The sequence below is a fragment of the Idiotropiscis lumnitzeri genome, chromosome 9, assembly GCF_059441095.1.
Source record: "Idiotropiscis lumnitzeri isolate Australia: NSW breed Sydney's pygmy pipehorse chromosome 9, RoL_Ilum_1.0, whole genome shotgun sequence".
Lineage (NCBI taxonomy): Eukaryota > Metazoa > Chordata > Actinopteri > Syngnathiformes > Syngnathidae > Idiotropiscis > Idiotropiscis lumnitzeri.
The window spans coordinates 402,314-424,011 of NC_142399.1; the positions used below are offsets into that span (position 1 = coordinate 402,314).

The following is a 21,698-nucleotide window of genomic DNA, read 5'->3' on the forward strand; positions in this document are numbered from 1 at the left end:
TTTGGAGCTTGCAGTTTACAAAAAGCCCCAAGTCACCATCTTGACAAATTGAAATGTCATTAAGAAAATGCTGGAAAATATTTGGTGTGTGTTGAATGAAGCTGAGTTTGCCTTTTTTAGGTCAACTCCCGAAATAACACCGAAAAAGTGATTCAAAGAAGCATACGCTAAATTTGTAAACTTAATAAAAATCTGAATGTGTATCTTTACATGAAAATCTCTTTGATTTTCAGTTGTATCAATGACTCAATATTTAGATTTGTGTTCTTTTACAAACACAATCCAATTGCACCAACTCGTCTTTTCAGACACAAACGCGCAACAAACAAGAAGCTTGTTCCAGAAATTGAACGTGCGCAATGCATTGTGGGTAGCGGCAACCGACAACATTTTCAGCGGACTTCACCTACCAACTCTTTTCGGGTGAGCTGCACTTTAAGGTAAGAAGAAAGTTTGATAATAGAAAGAGACTTTCAGTGTTTTTTTGTTTCTACTATACTGGCTTTACAATATACAAACTGTACCTGCTTTTCAACACTCGCTCGGAGCGACAAAAGGACCGCCAGAAATTAGACGGCACCAATATGCTATATGCTAGTTTTCATAAATGTTCATATATATCTATTTAAAAAACGAGTCTTTTCGTCTTCATCGAAGATAAACATTGGCAAGTGGATGTATTTGAAGCCTCATGTGTGACGATAACTTGTAAGTGAATTTAAAAAACAAAAGAGATGTTTGTTTTTTTTTCCCTCGTGCGAAGGTCCAACAATGTTAGACGGAGTCCATCCGTTGTGACGCCAGTTTGCGATGGAGCCCGTTTTCTCCTTTCTTTTTTTTCTTTTTGTATTTTGTAGCCGATTTCATAAAGTTACGTTAAGTAGCATTCAACCATCACATTCAAGTTCATGAGTAATGTTTAAAACGGGAAGATTGGTCTTTCGTTTCCTTTTAAATGTGATTTTTTTTTTTTGGTAACTGCTGACATTTTTCTCCCATTATTAAGCAAATTTATTTTGACAACTACTGGTGAAGAAACAGCTCAATAAATGTACAATGTGCGTCAGACAAGATGTAAATGGAATGCAACATTAAAATCAATCTAGAAAGAAGAAGAGCTAAGCTAAAATGAGCATTAGATACATGTGCACAATGTAAATTAAAGAAGTTTGATCCAACGCCAGCCTGAAAAGTTGAGTCGCTAGATGTCATGCATTTTGGCTGTTCGTATAATATAGTGTAGATTTGTTGAATTGCCAGGGTGGATTTCTCACTTCTAAATATTTTCACCAGGTGACTACATGTTGGTTGGTGGTATCTCTACGCCGAATTAAGATGGCTGTACTGGAACAACGATAGATGGTAATCTACAGCCTGTTTCATTTGTAGTGACACATCTCTCCCCTGCCGAATCGGGGAAATGCAAAAGGTGGCACATTCAAATTTGTTTCAAGTTTTCTTCGAGAAATGAAGGACTGCAACATCAAACTGTCAACAACAGGAGCATTTAAAATAGGTTGCACCTTCTGCACAAGAAATTAAGTCGAGGAAACAAACACTATCCTTGCTTGATCTAAAATGTGATGCAAAAAGTTACCTTACATTTTTTTATGTAGATCAGTCTCAAAATTTTTCTCAGTTAAGTTTCCAATGAAATTCAAATTTAGATTCAACTGTATATTTTTACGTGGACAACTAGTTTCCATGTTCTCACGTTAGCCGTTTGTGTCCACCCCCCCCCACACCCAAAAAAAATACTATTGACTACAATCTATTTGTTTGTTTTGATTATTGAAACGATTATAGCAATATTAACACATTTGTTTGAAAAGAAATACACATACATCGAGAGAGTGCATAATGAAAAGGCTCAGGAAACATATTGATCCGATATTAATATAAACTTTAAAAACAAAAAGTAATGTTGGGCCCTGTTTTGACAGATTGTGCAAATCATCTTCCCATAAGTGCTCGTTCATATACTGGCACGCTTCGGAGTTCTAATGTGAATGTAACGAGTCCAGTGTGCTTCACAAGGATAATATTGATGTGCAAAAAAATATTTGGAGTCCCCAAAAGTCTTTGTGACCTCATCAGTAGTGGTTGAGCTCCTCTGGAGGAGGCGGCAGGTGGTAAATGTCGTCCGCTCCGACATACGCGCTGATGCTGTTGCTTCCGCTCCCCCACTCGTAACTGTCGGCAGCCAAACTGGAGCAAAAAAAAGATGCCATAGTTCAGAGGGGGGGGGGGGCAACATTTGTTCTGAAGGCAAATTGTTTCTAGTCTTCGTTTCATATGATCAAAAGGGGAGTTTGCATTTTCACATTCAGAGGCGATACGGAACAAACGTCATTTCTGCTCAACAGGTGCAATCGTCACCTGCGTTCAATTCTGAATTAAAAGCACAAAATTCAAACTTTGTAACTTTCTATTGACAAACAAGTCATTCTTGCTAACATTAGCTTGTTTACCGTGCTAATGCGTCAACATTCGTAAAGTTAGGCGACATTTTTGCAATTTTACAACTGCAAAGTCACCCTTTAAGTACGAGCATTTTCGATGCCATTTGAATATCTTTGCATTGTTTATTGACAAATGAAAAGAAAACATTTGAATGAATTCAATAGCCTAAAAATGTGCAAGCGTGCTGGGTCAGCACCGAGCAATATCGTTGCATTATTTTTTAGGAATGATGTTTGACTTGTACACCTGGCTTGGATGTTCTGAGGCATGACGCTCCACGCGAGGTCGTCGTCGCTATCGTAACGCCGGGGGTTGTCGAAGAAATAAGCCCTTGAGGAGAAGACGTGACTGGGAAGTCCGGCGCTGGTCTGCAACACAAGATGGACACCTTTTTGTTGCCAATCAACGAATCGACAACTTCCGGCCCTTCATCTGAATGTCACGCTGATCAAAGTTGCGCAACAACTTCATTTTCTTCGGAGGATTCAACTTCCACTCTTGCTCAATGTGAACGTGTCAGGCGCCTTCCGATGACTCACCCTGTCCAGGTTGGGCCGGCGGACTCTGAAGAAGAAAACGACGAGCGAAGTGGGGAGCAGCTCCCATACGAACAAGATCACCCCGAAGACGACGTAGCCCGTGTCACCCAAAGTGGACTGTAAATCTGCCTGAAAGAAAAGACAAACACGGCATAACTCCGACAATTTGATTTTTTTTGCTATTCGAATGATTCCGTCTCATTTCTATAGCAATGCTCTTCATTGCAGTCGCTTGTGAGATGATTCCAGATGACTTTGTTGGACAAGCTTTTGAAAAATAATCTAATTGCCATTTTGATTTTCCTCAATGTTGTGATGGTGTTTTAATATGCGATTACGTTTTCAAGTTCCTCTTCCCAAACAGAAACTATGAATGTGTCTGTTTTTACAAGGAGTAATATCAGATTCATGAGAAATGTTTTGGTCTTTTACAGGAGATCGCATTTATGCAAAAAAGAAAAAAAGGCAAATGACACATTTCCAAAGAAAATGTATGCCAACAACGCCATTTTAAATTTCCCTGCCGGAAACGTTTGCTTACCTGGTCCGAAACATTGTACCAGTCGTAGTCGAAGGAGCTGATGCTCTTATTGGAGAGTCCCAAGACCACCAAGTTGTAGCAGGCCCGGGACGTGTACAGGAGGATGACGATGGCTCCTATCGCGCTCACCTGGCACACCGACGTTCCCTGCGCGGACATGTTGCGCGTGTCACGTGATGCAATGCGGACGCGGGAATAGAAAAAGGCCTCAAGCGGCGTCCCTCCTTTTCCTCACCTTGGATTCCAGATAAATGTTAGCCAGGGACATCTTGGCGATCTTGTAGAGACACAGCGAGAGGGAGACGGCGCACAAGACGAAGAGGGTGTCGTTGATGGCCACCCTCACCAGCACCACCGTGCGGGCGTCGGCAGACGACGTCCTCACCAGCATGGCGCACACCAAGTTGACGGCCAGAAACAGCACGCTCATGAACACGAAGGTAAGGTAGAGCGGAAGCCTGCAGCCACACACGGCAGACAACATTTTCACCTCGTTGTCGTTGTTTCACTTCGAAATGTCGCCGACTGCTGCAGCCGGCTGAGACTCGTCGAAAGTGTCCACTCAGAAGATGAGATTGCGACCGGTGGTGGCGAGCAGACGTGAGCTACTCGCACAATTTGACTTACGTCACCGATTTGATGACTTGCGACTTGCTCGGCACAAACTTGTGAAACTCGACTAGACATTCGTGAGCACACCCGCAATGACGACCACCAGCGTGCAGTCAAGGGAAAAAAAAAAAAGTATTCAGACAAGGGCTGAGGCTATTTGGATTTCCAAGTGTCACCAAAGATAAATCCATTTAGATTCAAGAATTATTGCTTTCATGGAACCGAAAAAAAGACAATAGCAACATGTCAGGTTTGACACTCGAACATGGACGACGTTTACTATCGTCTGTCAGACAAATGTAAGCTAGCGGTGTGAATGGTGAAGTTAAGCTAGCTACGTTAGCGGCCCAATCGCTGGTCAAATATTAACACAACTTGAGGTGGGTTATGCATTTAATTGAGACGACAATAGAGCGATAGACATTGAAATCTTGAAACCATATTTTTTTGGTAAAAAGGGATTGCTACAGACATCTATACATAGACTCCACTTTGAGTACTTTTCTGGCCGTGAGCGTGTCCGCCATATTTGATGTGGCAACTCAAGCGTGCGTCAAATTGATTTATCTTGACAAGCTACAAAGTGCACAAAGTTAATTCCTTTAAAAAACAGATTGACACCAAAAACAAGATGTCGTTTTTTATGATTACTTGCACATTAAGAATATTTGAATATTTATTGTCAGTTACGTGACACTCATACAAATGTTAGTAAAACCTAAATAATAACATGCAGTCTCGTAAATAATTGAAGTGTAGACATTGATTGCACACTCCAAAATTGTTGTGTGATCATTTTTGAAAGATGATGTACTTTTTTGTGTCGTCATGATCAGTGAATGTTGACCTTTTTCACACTGCAAAATGTGTTATGACTGAGCAAGATTTTAGGCTTGAATTATTTCCACAGAAACTTTGGACTTGCTTAAGATTTGTTGAAGGTTCCGATTTGCAACATGCGCACCTCTGGTGGGAGCGACAAAATACAATCATTGAGTTGTAAGTGATGGCATAGGCGGCAACTTGTGCTCTAATGAGGACAAGCAGTGTGGAAAGGGACGCAAGTTTTGTACTAACTAGGTCCTAACTCTTTTGAGGTGCTTATTTGGCACTGAAGCTTGTCACATGATTGAATGCAAAAGTATTTTCTTACCTGTACCTCAGGAGCTCCGGTGCATATTTGGACTTGGCCTTGAATACGACCTGCAGTGAGAAAGAGTGAATGTGTACTGCAAATGCCTGGTGTTGTAACGCAACCACACATGTTCAGTTCGCTATTCACATTCCAGCAAGAATAAAAATCAACAAACAGGAAGCCGGCTGCTTCTCACTTTTTTACCACACACATTGTCCGTTGATGCTAAGAATAAGCCGTAGTTAGCGGTTCGAGGAGCTATTGTTTGATATGCGAATTATGTAAGACGATGAGGAATGAGTCACTCGTCACCCCTAAAAGCTGATTGGAACTGGCGGCTGCCTGGTATCTCAGTAGGAGGGCGGTTGTCAATAAATTGATTCAAATAGAAACTCAAAATATTTTGTTTTTCCATCACTGAGGATATGGACTCTTTTACATACCGAACACAAGACGAGGTACACATTTGCAATGTAATGAGAGCATGTAAATGAAATGGTGCATATTCAGGAAGTAACCGTGCTGGTCTGATTTTGAGTCCAATTTTTCGTAATCGTGCCTTAACCGACGTTGCGGAGTGGTAAAAGTTGACGCGTCCTTCATCCGACAAGTTATGTTGTTGGGGCTGCAGTGGGAGTACAAATTCTCTGTTCGTTTTAAAGTCAAGGTTCGATTCATGTTTGGTACGGAAACGGAACGAAATGCAAAACTAGCTTCTTATCATTGAAGTACTTGGGAATAGATTTGAGGAATTATTTTTAAAAAAAAATTTACACAGTATTTAAATCCAATTGAACCACTATATAATGGCAGGTTTATTTATTTTTCCTATATTTAAGTTAATGATCAAACTGTAAATAATGTTCCACTGGCTGAAATGAATAATACATATTCAGTGGTGCCTTGAAATGCGAGTTTTATTTGATCCATAGACATGCTCATAACTCAACGGGTCAGGGGGCCAACAATTTTTATCAACAAGGCGGGGAGGGTCGAGGCCGGAACGGTACCGAGACCGCGGCCGGAGAGGTACTGACTGGGTTGCCTGCAGAACTCCTGTGCGTCATGTTTGCACTCACCTGTGCAAAGTAGAGATTCATGAGGCTCAGCGTGAAGAACTGCAGGCACACGGGAAAGCAGTACAGCAGCCAGAAAGGAAAAGGCCCCAAAGTGTTGGCCGTCACAAAGTTCTTGAAGTAGAAAGAGAAGAGCACCGTGCGCAGGGCCGACCACAGCAGGCACAGGAACAGGAACACGGTCTGGTAGCTGAAGCGCTTGTGCCGGTAGCGCAGCACCAACCACAGTTGCACGTAGACGAAGATGAAGAGCAGCGAGTAGAAGGCGCTGTAGACCACCGTCAGAGCCACGGTCACGTAAGGGGGCACGGCCGGCGTGAGAGTGGGCAGGGGGAACCACTCCCGAGCCTCCTGCGCCGGGGCCTCCATGAGCTGCGACGACGACGACGAGGAGGAACAGGAGCCGGCTTCCAACCAGCGACCGCGGCAAAAGCTGCTCCACTTGACGCGCACGAAAACGCAGTCAAGAGGAGAGAAGCGGCGGGGGAGGAAGGAGGCTCGCTTCCGGAGCCGAACTCAAGCGCAGGCACATGATCGCCGCTGAGGATGGCGGCTCGCGTTCGGCGCTCGGAAGCTGCTCGGGACGCGAGCCTGCTGCTGCTTCCTTCGCTGGCCGGATGGCTGGCACTCGCTGCATGGCACGCCCCCTTCAACGTGACGTCACGGACGCATCAGCTGACGCACGCTTGTTGTACCTTTAACCCTGTCATGGGAGGACCTCCCGCCACAGCAAAACGCTCCCTCGGAGGCAAGTGCTGCTTCGCACGTACACGAAAGACAGCGGTCGCCACAAGAACGATCATGCTCCATTACAATGCCAGTAAATGCATTTGATCGTAAAAGATATCCCAATATAAATATACGATTGAGATTCAAATAACTTGATCACTTTTTTTGAACTGAAACCTTAGATGAATTTCCTCAGCATATTATTTATTACTTACAACTGAAGGCGGCACAGTGGCCCGATTGGTTAGCACGCTGGCCTCATAGTGCGGAGGTCGTGTGTTCGATTCCTCCTCTGTGGACTTTGCAAGTGTGGGTTTCCTCCGGGTACTCTGGTCTTCCACATTCCAAAAACATCCATGGCGAGTTGATTGGACACTCTAACTTGCACTTAGGTGTGAGTGTGAGCGCCGATGGTCGTTTGTCTACGTGTGCCCTGCCATTGGCTGGCAACCAGTTCAGGGTGTCCCCCGCCTACTGCCCGATGATAGATGGGATAACACCCCTCGCGACTTTAGTGTGGACAAGCCCAACAGATAATGGATGGCTCTAACTGATGCATCACTTGTTTTAAAATCAGAAGGACAATCGTCGTTCAAGATACTAGAAAATGAGTTGGGGGGGGAAAATTGCGATATCTGAATTTTTTTTTTTATTTATTACATATGACTGTAGATTTTAGCACGAGTAATGGAAGTTTGTGCACCAAATTTGCTTTCGAAGGCCGCATCAAATTTTGTGATGGGCCATATCTGGCCCCCGGGCCCAAGTTTGAAACCTGTGAACAACAACCTGAACAGGTCAATTGAATTTGACCCTTTTCAAACTTCTGATTGCACGCCCAACTGTTCAGTATTTGAGTACTTTTTGCTTCCAGTAGTAGGACAAAATTTTCGAGAGATGAGAGTTTTGTTTTGTTTTTTTCAAGGAAACCCATTTCCAGGATTGGCTTTCAGTTTTTAGCGTAAGCAACCTGCCGATGATTCTAGCATTCACTTGTTGAGGTAACTGAATTGGCTCTCATGAATTAATCCTAACTTGTCAAGTTCTTTATGACCTTGAAACGAATTAGTTGTAGTTGTGATACCAGACTCATTTTAAAATCAGGATTTCGTAACATTTTAAATTTAAATGCAAGACCAAAAGCTTTAAATTTAAAACACAGAAGATTAAAAATGTGCTGTGGGAAATAAAACAAATGTTATTTCCTATTCATTCCAAGTGTTCTTGAGCAACAACAAATAACGTATTTGTGGACAACTGAAGTTGCGACAGTCAGAAAACTTTTTTGCTTCCACTAGGTGGCAGTACAGGTGCAATGAAGTGAAAGTGGCCGCCTGTTGCCATTGCGAGTCCGAACAGATCCGAATAAAAATAGCTTTGTGTTCAATAAGCAGGCTAAGAGTTCACACTGAGTCTTCTTTTTGGAGTAAATCGAAACATTATGGTTATTATTTCAGTGTATCAACAATTTTTGGGGTTATGTGCGATGCTATTTTTTGCAGGAGGGTGTTCCTGTCTGTCTGAATGTCTCGCCGGTCGGCTACATTGTGCTTTTGTTATTCGGTTCTGGTTACATTTTAACACGGGAAACCAGTGTTTCGTTGCTTCATTTCTGCGGATTATTTTTGTTTTAATGTTGAAGATAAAAATTCAAATACTGTGATACATGTGAGATGCAAAGTAAAAAACTTTGACGTTAGTAAGAACAGAGCTTCTTCTAATATAAATGAGCCCAGTTAGTAGGAAGCGATACCATCGCCTTTTTTTGTGAGAAAAAAATGCAGAAGCAATCAAATTTCACAAGAAAAAAACTTTGTCTGCACCCTGTCTGTGATTTTAAACAATATTACAAAGATTATAGTGTTTACCCCCGCCCCCGCCCAAAAAAAAGTAACCAGCAATGTTGAATAGGGTTGAACATGAGCGAGGTTTGCAAATGGGTGACAAGGGTGGGAGTGGTTTCACATGAGTGGAGCATGTGAAAATGCAAGAGGCCAAAAAAAGAGGTCATTTCAAGTGACCTGTCATTCGTCACGCCTCACCGTTGTGATACCACACAAGCCCAAAATGGCTTCACAAGGGTATCGTCAAGTACTAAGTAGCACTTTGGATTCTGAATGCAGTGAAGTTCAACGCTCAATGCGGCTTGAGCATTTTTCTTTGTCACACTCAAAAGACATTTAGGTCGGCTTCCTGGATACTCGAAATTGCCCACAGGCGCAAATGTGGGAGGGAATAGTTTGCTTATCAATATGTGCCACGTGACTGACAGCTGGTCAGTCCAGATTGCACCTTGCCTCACATTCAGTCGTCTGGAATAGAATCTTTTTTCTGTAACTCACGACTGTAAAGAACAAGACTGGATGCATCGTTAAGATGTGATACCCACAATGGCCACACGATGGCACTGTTCAAAGAGATTATCCATAGAAACACTTTGCCGAGGCGGGCGATTGCTTGATTTATTGAAAAAAAAAATCATAATATTTTGGAGATGGGGTGCGGGGGGAATTCTAATAAAATCCATTTTATGTTATGTAAATGTAGATTTTTAATTGAATCACTTGAATATTCTGAATTTAAATCCCAGAAAGCAAAAAATGCAGTCCTTTTTGTTGTTCATGACAAGACTTTGACATCCATCCATGAACATTTTCCACACCGCTTCTATCTATTCAAGGAGTTGGAACCGCGTTGACCAATGTGATGCTCGCGGGCACCGAGTAGCCCCAAGAACCAGCGAGCCGGTTCTAAAGATAGCTTACCGGTAACGGGACATGTGACTTTCTAGGAATGTTGTGGATGAGATCATTTGGAAACGTGAACACTGGCACTGACTGATCGAAATGAAGCGCTGCATATTGATACGGAATTGATCCGTTTCTTAATTCTTCTGGGAAATCATTGAGATCATTATTGTCTTGACTTAAATGATTATCCGAGTGAATATACGATGACTGTATTATCATTGCTTTCTTCACTTATCGGCTGGCAGGAATCACATCGTTCTAGTCCCTTCTAATAAGATGAATGTATCTTATTGTATTTAATTTGGTTCCCTGTTAAAAATTGCAATACAAACTTTGTACATGAAGCGATCAGCAAACGCGCCACACATAACGCAAACACTAAAAATGTTGCATCATTTGCTTCCCTAAATTGTGCACCATTTCAAAAAGCATCCATAAACGCTTTCTTCAGCTGCAGGCTCAATTTCTTGTCATGCTGTCAACTGTGTGACCAAATGAGGTACAGAAAGAAAATGTGGATGCCGCCGGCTCAGCTATTCCAAGCAAGGCAAAAAGATTTGTTCTGAGGAATGAAGAGATGAGGTCAAGAGGAGGACACGACACAAACGGGTCAGCCGGCATTAGATAGTGAGACTCGGTGGCACGCAGTTGAGCGAACACGATCGAGTGGGAGTCCGGACGGACAACAATCGAGAAACGAGTCCAGTCGAGCTCGCATGTTGAGTGTTAATCTGCGATGCGAACGTTTCGATCCGAGTGGCCGTCGAGTCGTGTCGGTGGTCGCTGGGCCGTGCGATGATGTCGGTGTCCTGATGGGTTCTGTCTTGGCTCCGAATGCACTCAGATGGCTTCAGTGGAACCAACGCAGTGGATCCTTTATTTGGAGTCTTTGTAAGCCAAGTGGAAAATTCAAATGTATGTTTAGGACATTTTGCTTTGACGTCACACGGACTTTGCGGTGGCAAAAGATGGAGCGTTCCCCGATTGGCTAAACAAACACTCGCGTGTCATTTGAGGTTTCTTCTCTAGTTTGAGTGAATTTAAAAGATGTGATTTGAGATGAGTTGCTTTGAAAAGAGACAAAACTAATTTGACATTCGGCTAATGAACTCAGCAGACAGCAATCAATAAATGGTCATGGTATGTTTGGCAAAAAGGTCAACATATTCCCATCATTTGTAAATGAATGAAAAAATTTTTTATTTTGTTTTAGGAAATCAAATAGTTTTGTCAGCCACTGCGCCGCTCACAAAGAAAATACTGTTGGGAATATTTTTTGACTTGACTTCCCTATAGTTTTTTTCATTCAGTACATTTGCATTCTTAAGAACTTTTTTTAAAAGTAGATGAAAAAAAGTGGAATTTATGTTTATGTGAATCAATATTTCTTTTTTTTCCATACACATTTTCAAGCTGTACACGATGGCACAAAATGTTAAATGTGCTTCTTGGGACTAAAAAAAAAAGTCGTTTTTTGATGAACACTTGGGTCTATTAAGCTACTGTATTTTAGGAATCGCGGTTCAGAAAATGAAAGGATGATACTTGAGTTTTTTTTTTTTAGGTGTTATGCCTTCTTGGGATTATGGTGACAAAGGAAAAGCCTCACGATGTTGTTTGAGCTAAGTGGAAGAAACTACTCGAAGAATCTGCTTTTAAGATCAACATGAAGCAGGGGCGGATGTTTATGTGGCTCGCTTCTCATTTCCTTTTCTAGTATTGCTTGATGAGAGAAGCCCCGAGCGCCCCCCCCCCCCCCCCCCCCCAAAGCTCAGCTCAGCTCAACTCCGCCCCAACTCCTTCAAACTGGGCCTGAACTTTCCTGACTGGAGGCCGGACGTCACTCCGCTCCGTGGACCTCCTCCTGTTCCGACTCGAACACAAGCAGGACTGCTCCGAAGCTCCTCTCGAACACGAGCAATGGCTTGTTCGAAGCAAGCGTGGCTCGTCTTCGCCTCTTTCCTCGCGATGGTGGCGTCCGCACAAAGTTTAACGCCAGCAGACTTTTTCCCGTTCGGTCCGAGCGCCGGAGACCAACAGTTGGACGCGGGTGATGACGTCACGCACACGCTTGAACTGGAAAAGCCTGTGCTCTTCTATGATGGAACTTTTAACAGCATCTTTGTAAGTAAATCGCCACTTGTCTGTGACAACCACTTGGAGGGAAAAAAACGGCAGCAATGCTGGCCAACTTCTTTTGGTTCGGTTGGATTATCCCAATCGAGTCTTGCGCAATTACGCACTTCTTGGGGGGCACATTTTGTCAACCGACAAAGTTTATATGGTTAACGGAATAACGCATTAGTTTGGTGATCGCAAAGATTGCATGAATCGTTTGGAATGCACGTGTCCTCGCATTCTTCCAGCGAGAGGTTATCACGTTCCTGTTGACCTCCAGCCCAAAAGAACTCCCACATCAGTTCAATTGAAAAAAAGTCAGTGTTGCTCATATTTTCTGCAGTTTCCTGTCCAGTTCTGAAGCTCCTAATCGGAATTGATGAATACTCCCCCCCCCACCCCAAAAAAATTGCAACAAACCAAAAATGGTCTGAAAGCTGCGCCATTGTGTGGGACACACAAGCAACCCTTTATAGTCCCCCAATAGTGCTGTGGCCTTCTTTTCAACCGGAATGCATTTAAGCAAAGTTTGTGACTGACAAATTGTTTCCACCTGAACATCAATGACAACTTTATCTTCAATCAGAATCATGAGGAACTTTTTTTTTTTTTTTTTAAGAATGAAAAAAAAATTGCCTAGTAAAACAAAACAAAATGTGAGTGCCAGCACAAAAATATTTGCAATTAAGATTCTTTGTGCTGTAGATGAAACAAAGCAATTCAATTCCCGTCTGCGGCTGCGCCCTGTCGGGAACACTCACCTCTTTGACCGATCTTTGAAAAAAAAAAACGTGCTTTGCTTTAATTGTCTCAACACGAGTGTGATTCAAAAAGAAAGTTTTGGTTTGTTGCGATCAATTTATTTAAAACGGTTTGAATCGCACACTGACTGAGCATTTTCCCAGATTTGTCTTCCATCCGGGACAGGAAGTGCCTGTAATGAAGATTACTTTGGGGTCTCTGGGGCTGCTGGTCAGGGGCAAGGACAGGAAACGTAGCGCGCTTGTACGCCCCCCCCCCCCCGCCCCCTCCCCACGCCGGCCCCCCTCCCGGTCAGGAAGTGGAGGAGCCCCATGCGCCGGGGGCGTCTGCACGTGTTTTTGACACGAGTCCAGCTCGTCTTTTCATGGGCCTCCCGAAGAGTGTAAAATATGTTCGGACGGCATGTCGTTCAGAGCGGCCGCCTCGGACCGTTAGTCTAATGAGTTTGCGATCCACTTCAAAGTGGGTCACATCCGCCGCCGGTCTCACCCGGTTCTTGCCAACAAAATGGTCCCCACTTCCGAGCCTCCTTCCGTTGTCATTTCAGATCAACACCAACGGCTTCGTCGCCACGGCAGAGCCCAAAAGTCAGTCGACCTATGTTGGCAAAATGCCCGCCCCCTTTGGAATGATCGCCGCTCTGCACGGCGATCTGGACACGAGCGACGGCGAGGGCAAGGTTTTCTTCCGGGAAGACAGCAGCCCAGACGTGCTGCGTCGGGCCGCGGAGCACATCGACCGGGCCTTCCCCCACGACCAAGAAGTGCGTCCCACCCACGTGGTGGTCGCCAGCTGGGTGGGCGTCGCCCGGAAGGAGCCCGAAAGCGCTGGCGAGAGCGCCGACAAGAAAGTGAGGCTCGCGATACCGTTGTCGTGTGACAAAGAGGTGACCTTTGACCTCCAATCACAATGCACTTTTTTTTTTCGACGCTAGGGAATTAATCTATCCACGCTAAGGTGAGTTCTTCGACAGCCAAAAAAGGATTTTGTCAGTCGAAAAAAAACTCAAAATCATCGTCATACTTTGTCGTTTGAAAAAGTTTCTTTTTGGCTTACGCCGTACTTCATCTTAAAGTGCACGAGTGAACACGATGACTTTGATGTCAATGGCGTCGGCCCTCCATCCAAACACAAACGAAATTCCAAATTCCAATTTAATTAAAAAAAATAAAAGATGTGACCCTTGTGAGGCTTCGCGGCTCGGAGAACAAACGGATGGATGGATTGAAATGTCTGAAATAACAAAATGAACAATGTCGCAGGCTTGTTGCCACGCTCGGAGTTTGCGTGACAACTTGTTGCCGGGCAGATTTCATAAAACGTCAGCGTCATGAAAATAATTTGGCACCTGCCGCTCGCTTGTTTGAACGGCGCAATTTGGTCCGAAGCGCAAACGGAACCCGCAACCTTTTCCCTTGACAGAGAAACACCTTCCAAGTGGGCGTGGCATCGGTGGGCTCGTCTTCGTACGCCATCGTGCTTTACGCCGCGGATGGGATTCAGTACACCCGAACGGCCGTCGGGGACGAGAGCGTCATCTTGCACGCCGGCTTCAGCAAAGGCCTCGTTCGGGGTTTCCTGTTTTCCAGTCAGGGTCCGTATTATCGCACGGCCGCCGACGAAGACGCGTCCGTCCGTGCGTTAGCCCAGTAAGTGGCGGCACGCCGCATCGCGCCGTTTCCTGGCCGTTGCCGGCCAAGTCGTGCATGAAACGTGCGCTTTCACCCTCGCAGGCAGACCAACTCCGGCCTGAGCGGGGTTTGGGTGTATGAGATCGGAACGTCGCCGTATTTCACCAACGTGGCTCCCGGCGAGGTGAGCGAGCTGCCCGCTGAGGCGTCGCCGCCCCCCGGCGCCGCAGAAGAAGCCCCAGTGTATACGGACGGACAGCGAGAGCTCCGCCCTCCCGTTGAGCGAGAAGAGGAAGCGCTCCAAGTGGAACCGGTTCAGTACCAGCCCCGGCAAGCGGTGGTGGTGGATGACGCCGATATCAACGTGGACGGTGAGTGGGAAAGCGGCGGCACTTTTGAGCGACGCCTGCCGACATCATTCCATTGATTTCTGTCGTGGTGCTTTTGTCTTTTAGTGTTTGCGTACAATTTTGGTACGTGCGCAAACAACCCAAACGGGTGTTCCCCATTTGCGGACTGCAAGGACCACGCCAGCGGATACTGCTGCCACTGCCGGCCCGGTTTCTACGGCAACGGGATACAGTGTGTGGCAGAGGGTACAAAGTCAAACTTATATTGATATTTACTTTCTAAATTTCTCAATGACGTTTGCTCAAAATGGACCCGGCGGCAGCAAACGTCATCCAAAGAATGACGACGAAACGGCCGTCATTTGTCGCGGGAAAAAGTCAACTTCTTCGTTTGTCCTGGAAAGAGTTAAAAACCGGCGCCATGTTTCCTCCCCCGCTTGAACGCTCTCGTTGGGATTTTCGTCAATCTTTGGCGCGCGCTAAACTTCAAAGCCATCGGAACAAAAGCTCAAGTTGCGTGGCGCGCGAGGATGATGACGAGACTTTCCTGGAAATTGTTCCTCACAGCCCGCTGACGTGTCTCGACAGGAAAACCTCAGCGCATGAACGGCAAAGTGCACGGCCACGTGTATGTGGGCGACGCGCCCGCCCCCGAAAGGTTCGACGGCAACGATCTGCACTCGTACGTGGTGGTCAACGACGGGCGCTCCTACGTGGCCGTCAGCGACATCCCCGGCTCCCTCGGACCCTCCCTGATGCCCCTGTCGGCGCTGGGCGGCGTCATCGGGTGGGCCTTCGCTCTGGAGCAGCCCGGCTTCAAGAATGGCTTCGGCATTATCGGTGAGGGAGGGAGGCGTCCCATCTTTTGCCGGGGCCGGGCTCTCCCTTTAGCCCGTTTGGTGCGTGTCTCCTAGGGGGCGTGTTCACCCGGCAGGCCGAGGTCACCTTCCTGCCCGGGAATGAAAAGTTGACCATCAGGCAGGAGTTTAAAGGCATCGACGAGCACCAGCACCTGGCGGTGAGCACCGTCCTGGAGGGCCGCGTCCCCGAAGTGCCGCGCGACGCCACCGTGCGGGTCGAGCCCTACTCTGAGATCTACCAGTACGGCAACAACCGTAAGAAAAGAGCCGGCGCGCAAACGCGGCTGTGAATTGCGCCTCAAGAAAACGTTCGCTTGCTTCCAGTGATCACGTCGTCGTCCACACGCAAGTACGCGCTCAACTTCCCCGACGGCGCCCAGGACGAGACGCGGACGTACCAGTGGCGGCAGACCATCTCCTTCCAAGGTTGTCAGCACGACGAGTCGGCCCGAGACGTGCGAGCCACGCAGATGCTCAACGTGGACCAAGTTTTTGTCATGTATGACCCCAAAAATGAACTCATCCGCTTCGCCATGAGCAACAAAATCGGCGACATCGACGGTGATTTTCTTTTTTGTCGTCTTCCCGCCCGCTCGCCAAAATCACGACATCACGCTTTGGTCCTCAGGAGGGCGGCCGGAAGAGAATCCGTGTTTCACCGGCAGACACGGCTGCGACACCAACGCCGTTTGCCGACCCGGAGAGGCCGCGCGCTTCTCGTGCCGATGCGCCTCGGGCTTCGCCGGCGACGGACGCACGTGTTACGGTACGCTCGGCGAATCATCGAAGGCATCGGCGTGTCGCTGCCGAAAAGCGTTGTTGTGCGAAAAGCCACTTTTATCTCCTTCAGACGTGGACGAGTGCCGAGAGAATTCGGAGATCTGCGGCTCGCGCGCCATCTGCAACAACCAGCCCGGCACCTTCCGCTGCGAATGCGTCGATGGATATCAGTTTGGCGGCGATGGGCGGACTTGTGTCGGTACGTTCGGCTCACCCGAAGGAAAAGATGGGCGCGCCGGCGCTCGGCTGGCCGTACAAAGGCTTCGTGTTTCCGGATGACGTTCCTTCAGAGTTACGAGCTAATGAGATGCGGAATCCTCGCCTTAAAATCAAATGTCGCAAAATTGACGAGGAGGGACATTGTGAGCTCTCGAGCTCTCCGTCTGGCTCAAATCATTTCATTTTTCTCCGTCAGCCGTGAGCGGCCCCGTGGACCCGTGCGAGGAGGGCAGCCATGACTGCGACATTCCCGAGCGCGCCCGATGCAGCCCCAGCGGCGGCTCCTCCTACGTCTGCTCCTGCTCGCCGGGATTCCGAGGAGATGGACGAGTCTGCCGAGGTAAAAGCGCCGAGAACGTGAACATTTCGGCGTGGGGCTTCTCTTTTGGCGGCTGCTCCGTCATCTCACGCGTCCTCGCTTGACTTTCTGTCATTGTGACGCGAGACGGACGGCAAACGTTTCTCTCGCTCTTTTTGCTTTGCAGACGAGGACGAGTGCCAGGCGGGCGGGTGCCACCCGGACGCCGTTTGCGACAACACGCCGGGGTCGTTCGCTTGCCGGTGTCGGCCGGGTTACCGCGGCGATGGCTTTTACTGCTCCCCGGGTAAATCCAAGTTTTTGGTCCGGTCCGGCCCGGCCGGCGAGTGGATTGTTGCGCTCGCTTTTGGACCGCCGCCACTCGAGTGGAGCCGCGTTGCCAATGGCCTTCATAGTTGAGCCGTGCGGATCGTTCACTTCTTTTTTTATTGGCCTCCGGAAGGCTTTCGGGCCCGAGGCGGGACGGGGGGAGCTTTCGGGTGTCATTGAGGGGAAAAGGAGAGAAAGGAAATGAAATTTCTTTCAGAGCCGACGAAGACGCCGTGCGAGAGCCACCGAGACGGTCTCGTGGGTGCGACTGAGTTGGGCCCTCGCGGTCCGCGACCTGCGCTGGGGCAGTACATCCCCGCGTGCCACGAGAACGGCGACTACGAGCCCATGCAGTGCCACGGCGGCACCGGGCACTGCTGGTGCGTGGACCGCAACGGGCGGGAAATCCCGGGGACGCGCTCGGGGCCCGCCGGCCGACCCATGTGTGAGTTCCTTCAACTTTCATTTTGTTATTTCCACGAGGGGGGCCGAGCGACTCGTTGCAAGTCTGAACGTCGCTTTGTGCAAATCTTGTGCTTTACATTCTGAAAAGATTCCTTTGGTCGTCTGAAAATGAAAACAACGCCGAGTGAGAAAAATATTCCTTTCCATTTCTTCTTTGCGATTGTGTTTGGTTAGGCATTGACCACGGTGGCGTGCGACCACCCGTCGGCCCCACCCCTCGCCCTGACGTCCACCCCCTCCCTCCTGGCACGCACTTGTTGTACGCGCAGAGCGGCAGGATAGAGCACGTCGCGCTGGAAGGTTACGACATGAAGAAAGACCACGCCGGCGCCATCCTGCATCTGCCCGTGAGTTGCTCCACAAGAACGATGTGAACGCCTGCAAATTGATTCATGCGGACCGATGAGTTACGTTTTACACCCCGCCACCGAGTTATGCGGCTTCGGGCGCGGCTGCTCGCGTTCGACGGCGGCGACGTTACAAACATCGGCTTTGTGGAATTGAAATTGGACCGATTTTCACTCCGGCTTCTCGTCAGCGCGCGGCGCCGTTTGCATCGATTTGGATTCATGTCAGAAAATGCATCCGCTGCGAGCCGTCGCGCTTGAAGGACGCCAACTTCAACGCTCGCGTTTGGCGCCTCCGCAGGAGAAGGTGGTCATCGGGGTGGCGTACGACTGCGTGGACAAGATGATTTACTGGACGGAAATCACGTCTCCCTCCATCAGCAAGGCCAGCATCCAGGGGGGCGAGCCCGTGGCCGTCGTTCGATCGGGTAACGCCTCCCTTCGCCATCATGGGACACCCAAAAACAAATGTTTATGGCGCCAACGCGCCTTTCTTAAAAAAAACTTTGTTTTGATTCCAAAGACTTGCAGAGCCCCGAAGGGATTGCAATCGACCACCTGGGACGAACAATGTTCTGGACCGACTCCGTGAGCGACCGCATCGAGGTGGCCTCGCTCGACGGCTCTCAACGCCGCGTCATCGTCGACTCCGGTCTGGTCAACCCTCGCGCGATCATCGCCGACCCCCCCAATGGGTGCGTGCGTGCGAAGCGGACGAGGAGATGGGCTCGCTTGGCGCCCGGTCATTTAACCCGCGTTGCCGTTTGTTTCCCACTCACGTCAGCAATCTGTACTGGGCCGACTGGAACCGAGACGCTCCCAAGATTGAGACGTCTTTCATGGACGGATCCAACCGGCGGGTTCTTGTGAAAGACCATCTGGGCCTTCCCAACGGCTTGACGTACGATGCCCAGAGCTCGCTGCTGTGTTGGGGGGACGCAGGTCGGTGGGCGCCCGCAGCGACTCGTCGCTCACGTGACATGCGTTGACGCGTCTTGTCTGGCGTGTACGTAGGCACGCACAAAGTGGAGTGCGCCGACCCGGGCCGAGGGGAGCGCAGGCAGATCCTGGAGGGCGTCCGCTACCCGTTTGGAGTCACCTCATTTGGGAAGAACATCTACTACACCGATTGGCACAGGTTGCTTTTTTTTTTTGGTGCTGGCATCCACCACATTGTTTATTCCAAAGTCCAACGGAGCCTTGCAATACAGCGACGAACGTCCCTGGCATTTTTCAACATTCGATTGAATTTAAAGTTAATCCCGAAGACTACCAAACGATCTGAATGCGGACGAGTGAAGAAGGTCTTTTCAGAAGGCGACGAATGTTCACTCGATTGGCTTCGCAATTTATCGATTGTATTTTTTTCAAATCGTCGCTGGACGGAAACGTGTGACAAAGTTTAGTTGGCAAGACTTGAGCGTTTTCATGCGTTTGCTCCGCGCCCGTCGCCATGGTTACAAAAGTTGTATTTGATGAAATTGCACGATGACAACCGAAGCGTGATGAGTGTTTATGCGATGGCATTTCGGACCTTTGGGGATATTGACAAAAGAATGTCAGAATAATTTGATGAACTTGAGTGACGGAAAAAAACGTGTTTTCAATTTCGTCGGGACAAAGAGACGAGTGCCAATTGGCATTTTGCCGTCGACGCTTTCCCATCCTCGGACGCGCTCCGCTTGATACTTTTCCCATGTGCTTCATTTTCTGCGTTTGGGCGGCGGGGGTTGGGCCGTCTGTTTGCGCGTATGTGGAGAGGCATCCGAAAAAGTGGCAGCTGCTTGCAATTTCTCCACCTCGGTTGGGGGAAGGTACACACGTCGGCAGCCGGACGTCCACAAAGTCCGCCGGTCCCATCGGCCCGCACTTGGCGGCAAACACGCACACACGCCGGTCACTTTGCGACATTTCTCGTCTCGGATTGCTGACCTCTCGTATTATTTACAACAGAGACGCGGTGGTTGCAGTGGATCGCTACACCGGCAGGGAGGCTGACGAGTTCCAGCCTCAGAAACGCTCCAAGCTTTACGGAATCACCACCGCCTACGCGCAATGTCCTCCAGGTGAACGTTCTCTTCACGATCCTCCTCAAGAGCGTTTCTTCGACCCTCGTACTTTAACGGGCTATCCTCCAGTCAGGCCTTTCATCTATGCTTCAATGAATTCAGTTTTTTTTTTTTTTTTTAATGAGCGCTGCGCCTTCTTTGAAGCATTCCAGGGTTGTTTTATGACCATAAAAAAAAGTCTAGTGTGGCTCTTTGAGCTCAAAACAATTATGCATCCATCACAGAGTGTGAATATGAGTGAACACATAACAGCCGTGGACCTCATCGTCCCTTCTCGATAACGTCTGCGTTGGTGAAGCGAAGCCAGGGAATGTGCGGACCAGCGGGAGGGCCTCCAACATCTGCTGTTAGCGACGTGTTTTGTGGAAGCGTGTATAAATGTGTAAAACGAAGCGCAAAGAGGCTGTTTCCTGTCGCTCCCTGCTATGCTCGTTTGTTTTAAAAAGGCCCTTCCTGCGTCTCGTTGCTTCCTCCTCCAGGACAAAACTACTGTGCGGTGAACAACGGCGGCTGCACACACCTGTGCTTAGCAACACCGCACGGTCGCTCCTGCAAGTGTCCCGACAATGCAGTTGGCGTGGGCTGCGTCGAGAGAGACGGCGAGAATTGAGACGTGGCGGCAAATTAGGAGCCACTCGCCCGGCGTTACGGTGCTGTAACTGCTGAAAACGCCACTGAGGTGAATTTACGGTGCCTTTTATTGCTCATTGCTAATCCTATCTGCATTTTTACATTATAAACTGCCAACAGAATTGTAAATATGAACACTCTTATGTTGACATTGTTTTCCCGAGTGCACATAAATTGAGAATAAAACTCAAGGGATTAGTAATTTCATGTGAAATTACAAAAATATAGTGACACGTGACACCATTTCCTGTTTTATGCGGCTTGTTTGTTTTAGTCTCATTGTCAGATACGACTGAAGTTGCTGAACAAACTTTGTGAAATGAGTTTACATGGTGGTCAGCGAAAAAAATAAAACGTTTTTTTCGAACAGGTTTGTTTGTCTTGTCTGTGGCTTTAGTGGCGTGAGAGTGACCTCGTGTGTTTAGTAGGATGCATTACAACAACGATCGTTGGTGCAATCCTGATAAAGTGGCCAGAAGGAGTTTTCTTTCGGACTCTTTTTGTTCTTTGATGTACAAGTCTTCTATATTGTACTAAAAGTAAAACCAAAGTCATACATAATGTGTCTATTGTGGCCCTCTCATGAAGCCACATAATAAATTATAATATTCGTCTTTGGGATGGAATTTCAGGATGAACTTAAAATATTCTGTTAGCTACATTTTTGAATGCATCACATTGAACGGTTGCACATTGAAAAGTTTGGAGAAGGTGAAGGTAAAGGTCGTTTTGCATTTTATGTTTTTCCTGAAATTTTACCTGAAAGCAGCCCCAACCTTTTGAGTCGTACGTGGGTAAAGCATAATGTATTTTTTAAAGGCGGACATTTTATACAGACCTTTTTTTAAAATGATATCCGGACGTGCTGTTTTTAACAATTTAGTGTGTACCTGAAGGCACCATATTACTGCGCGATTTGATTTATTTGGGAATGATCGTGGGGATTGGAATATTTTTCCTGAATTTTGTCTTAAGGAATGTAACTAACTTAATC

General features: G+C 47.5%; 2 protein-coding genes and 1 long non-coding RNA gene across 4 annotated transcripts; 2 read left to right on the forward strand and 1 right to left on the reverse strand.

The window, feature by feature from the left end:
* Positions 1-35: 35 nt before the first annotated feature.
* gpr137ba (G protein-coupled receptor 137Ba) lies at positions 36-6,739 on the reverse strand. Of its 2 annotated transcripts, XM_088305210.1 has the most exons (7): positions 6,370-6,739; positions 5,309-5,358; positions 3,779-4,001; positions 3,544-3,690; positions 3,003-3,131; positions 2,710-2,831; positions 36-2,208 (listed from the first exon to the last, which is right to left on the reverse strand). In XM_088305210.1, the coding sequence occupies exons 1-7, from the start codon at positions 6,733-6,735 to the stop codon at positions 2,094-2,096; spliced, it is 1,152 nt and encodes a 383-aa protein (XP_088161336.1). In that variant the 5' UTR covers positions 6,736-6,739; the 3' UTR covers positions 36-2,093. The 2 variants fall into 2 exon arrangements, with proteins under 2 accessions (XP_088161336.1, XP_088161335.1); XM_088305209.1 differs by lacking the exon at positions 36-2,208 and having other exon boundaries at positions 2,246-2,831.
* LOC148329719 (uncharacterized) lies at positions 302-3,369 on the forward strand. Its single transcript, XR_015845110.1, has 3 exons — positions 302-440; positions 1,294-1,362; positions 2,688-3,369. It is a non-coding gene; the product is annotated as an uncharacterized LOC148329719 (long non-coding RNA).
* A 4,905-nt stretch (positions 6,740-11,644) lies between the features above and the next one.
* Positions 11,645-21,075, forward strand: LOC148329720 (nidogen-1-like). Its single transcript, XM_088305505.1, has 20 exons — positions 11,645-11,969; positions 13,273-13,575; positions 14,148-14,374; positions 14,459-14,727; positions 14,812-14,952; positions 15,295-15,546; positions 15,621-15,821; positions 15,891-16,127; positions 16,195-16,332; positions 16,417-16,545; positions 16,762-16,905; positions 17,051-17,170; positions 17,411-17,638; positions 17,833-18,005; positions 18,307-18,433; positions 18,529-18,700; positions 18,790-18,947; positions 19,020-19,143; positions 19,959-20,071; positions 20,554-21,075. The coding sequence occupies exons 1-20, from the start codon at positions 11,766-11,768 to the stop codon at positions 20,682-20,684; spliced, it is 3,591 nt and encodes a 1,196-aa protein (XP_088161631.1). The 5' UTR covers positions 11,645-11,765; the 3' UTR covers positions 20,685-21,075.
* The last annotated feature ends 623 nt before the right edge of the window (positions 21,076-21,698 follow it).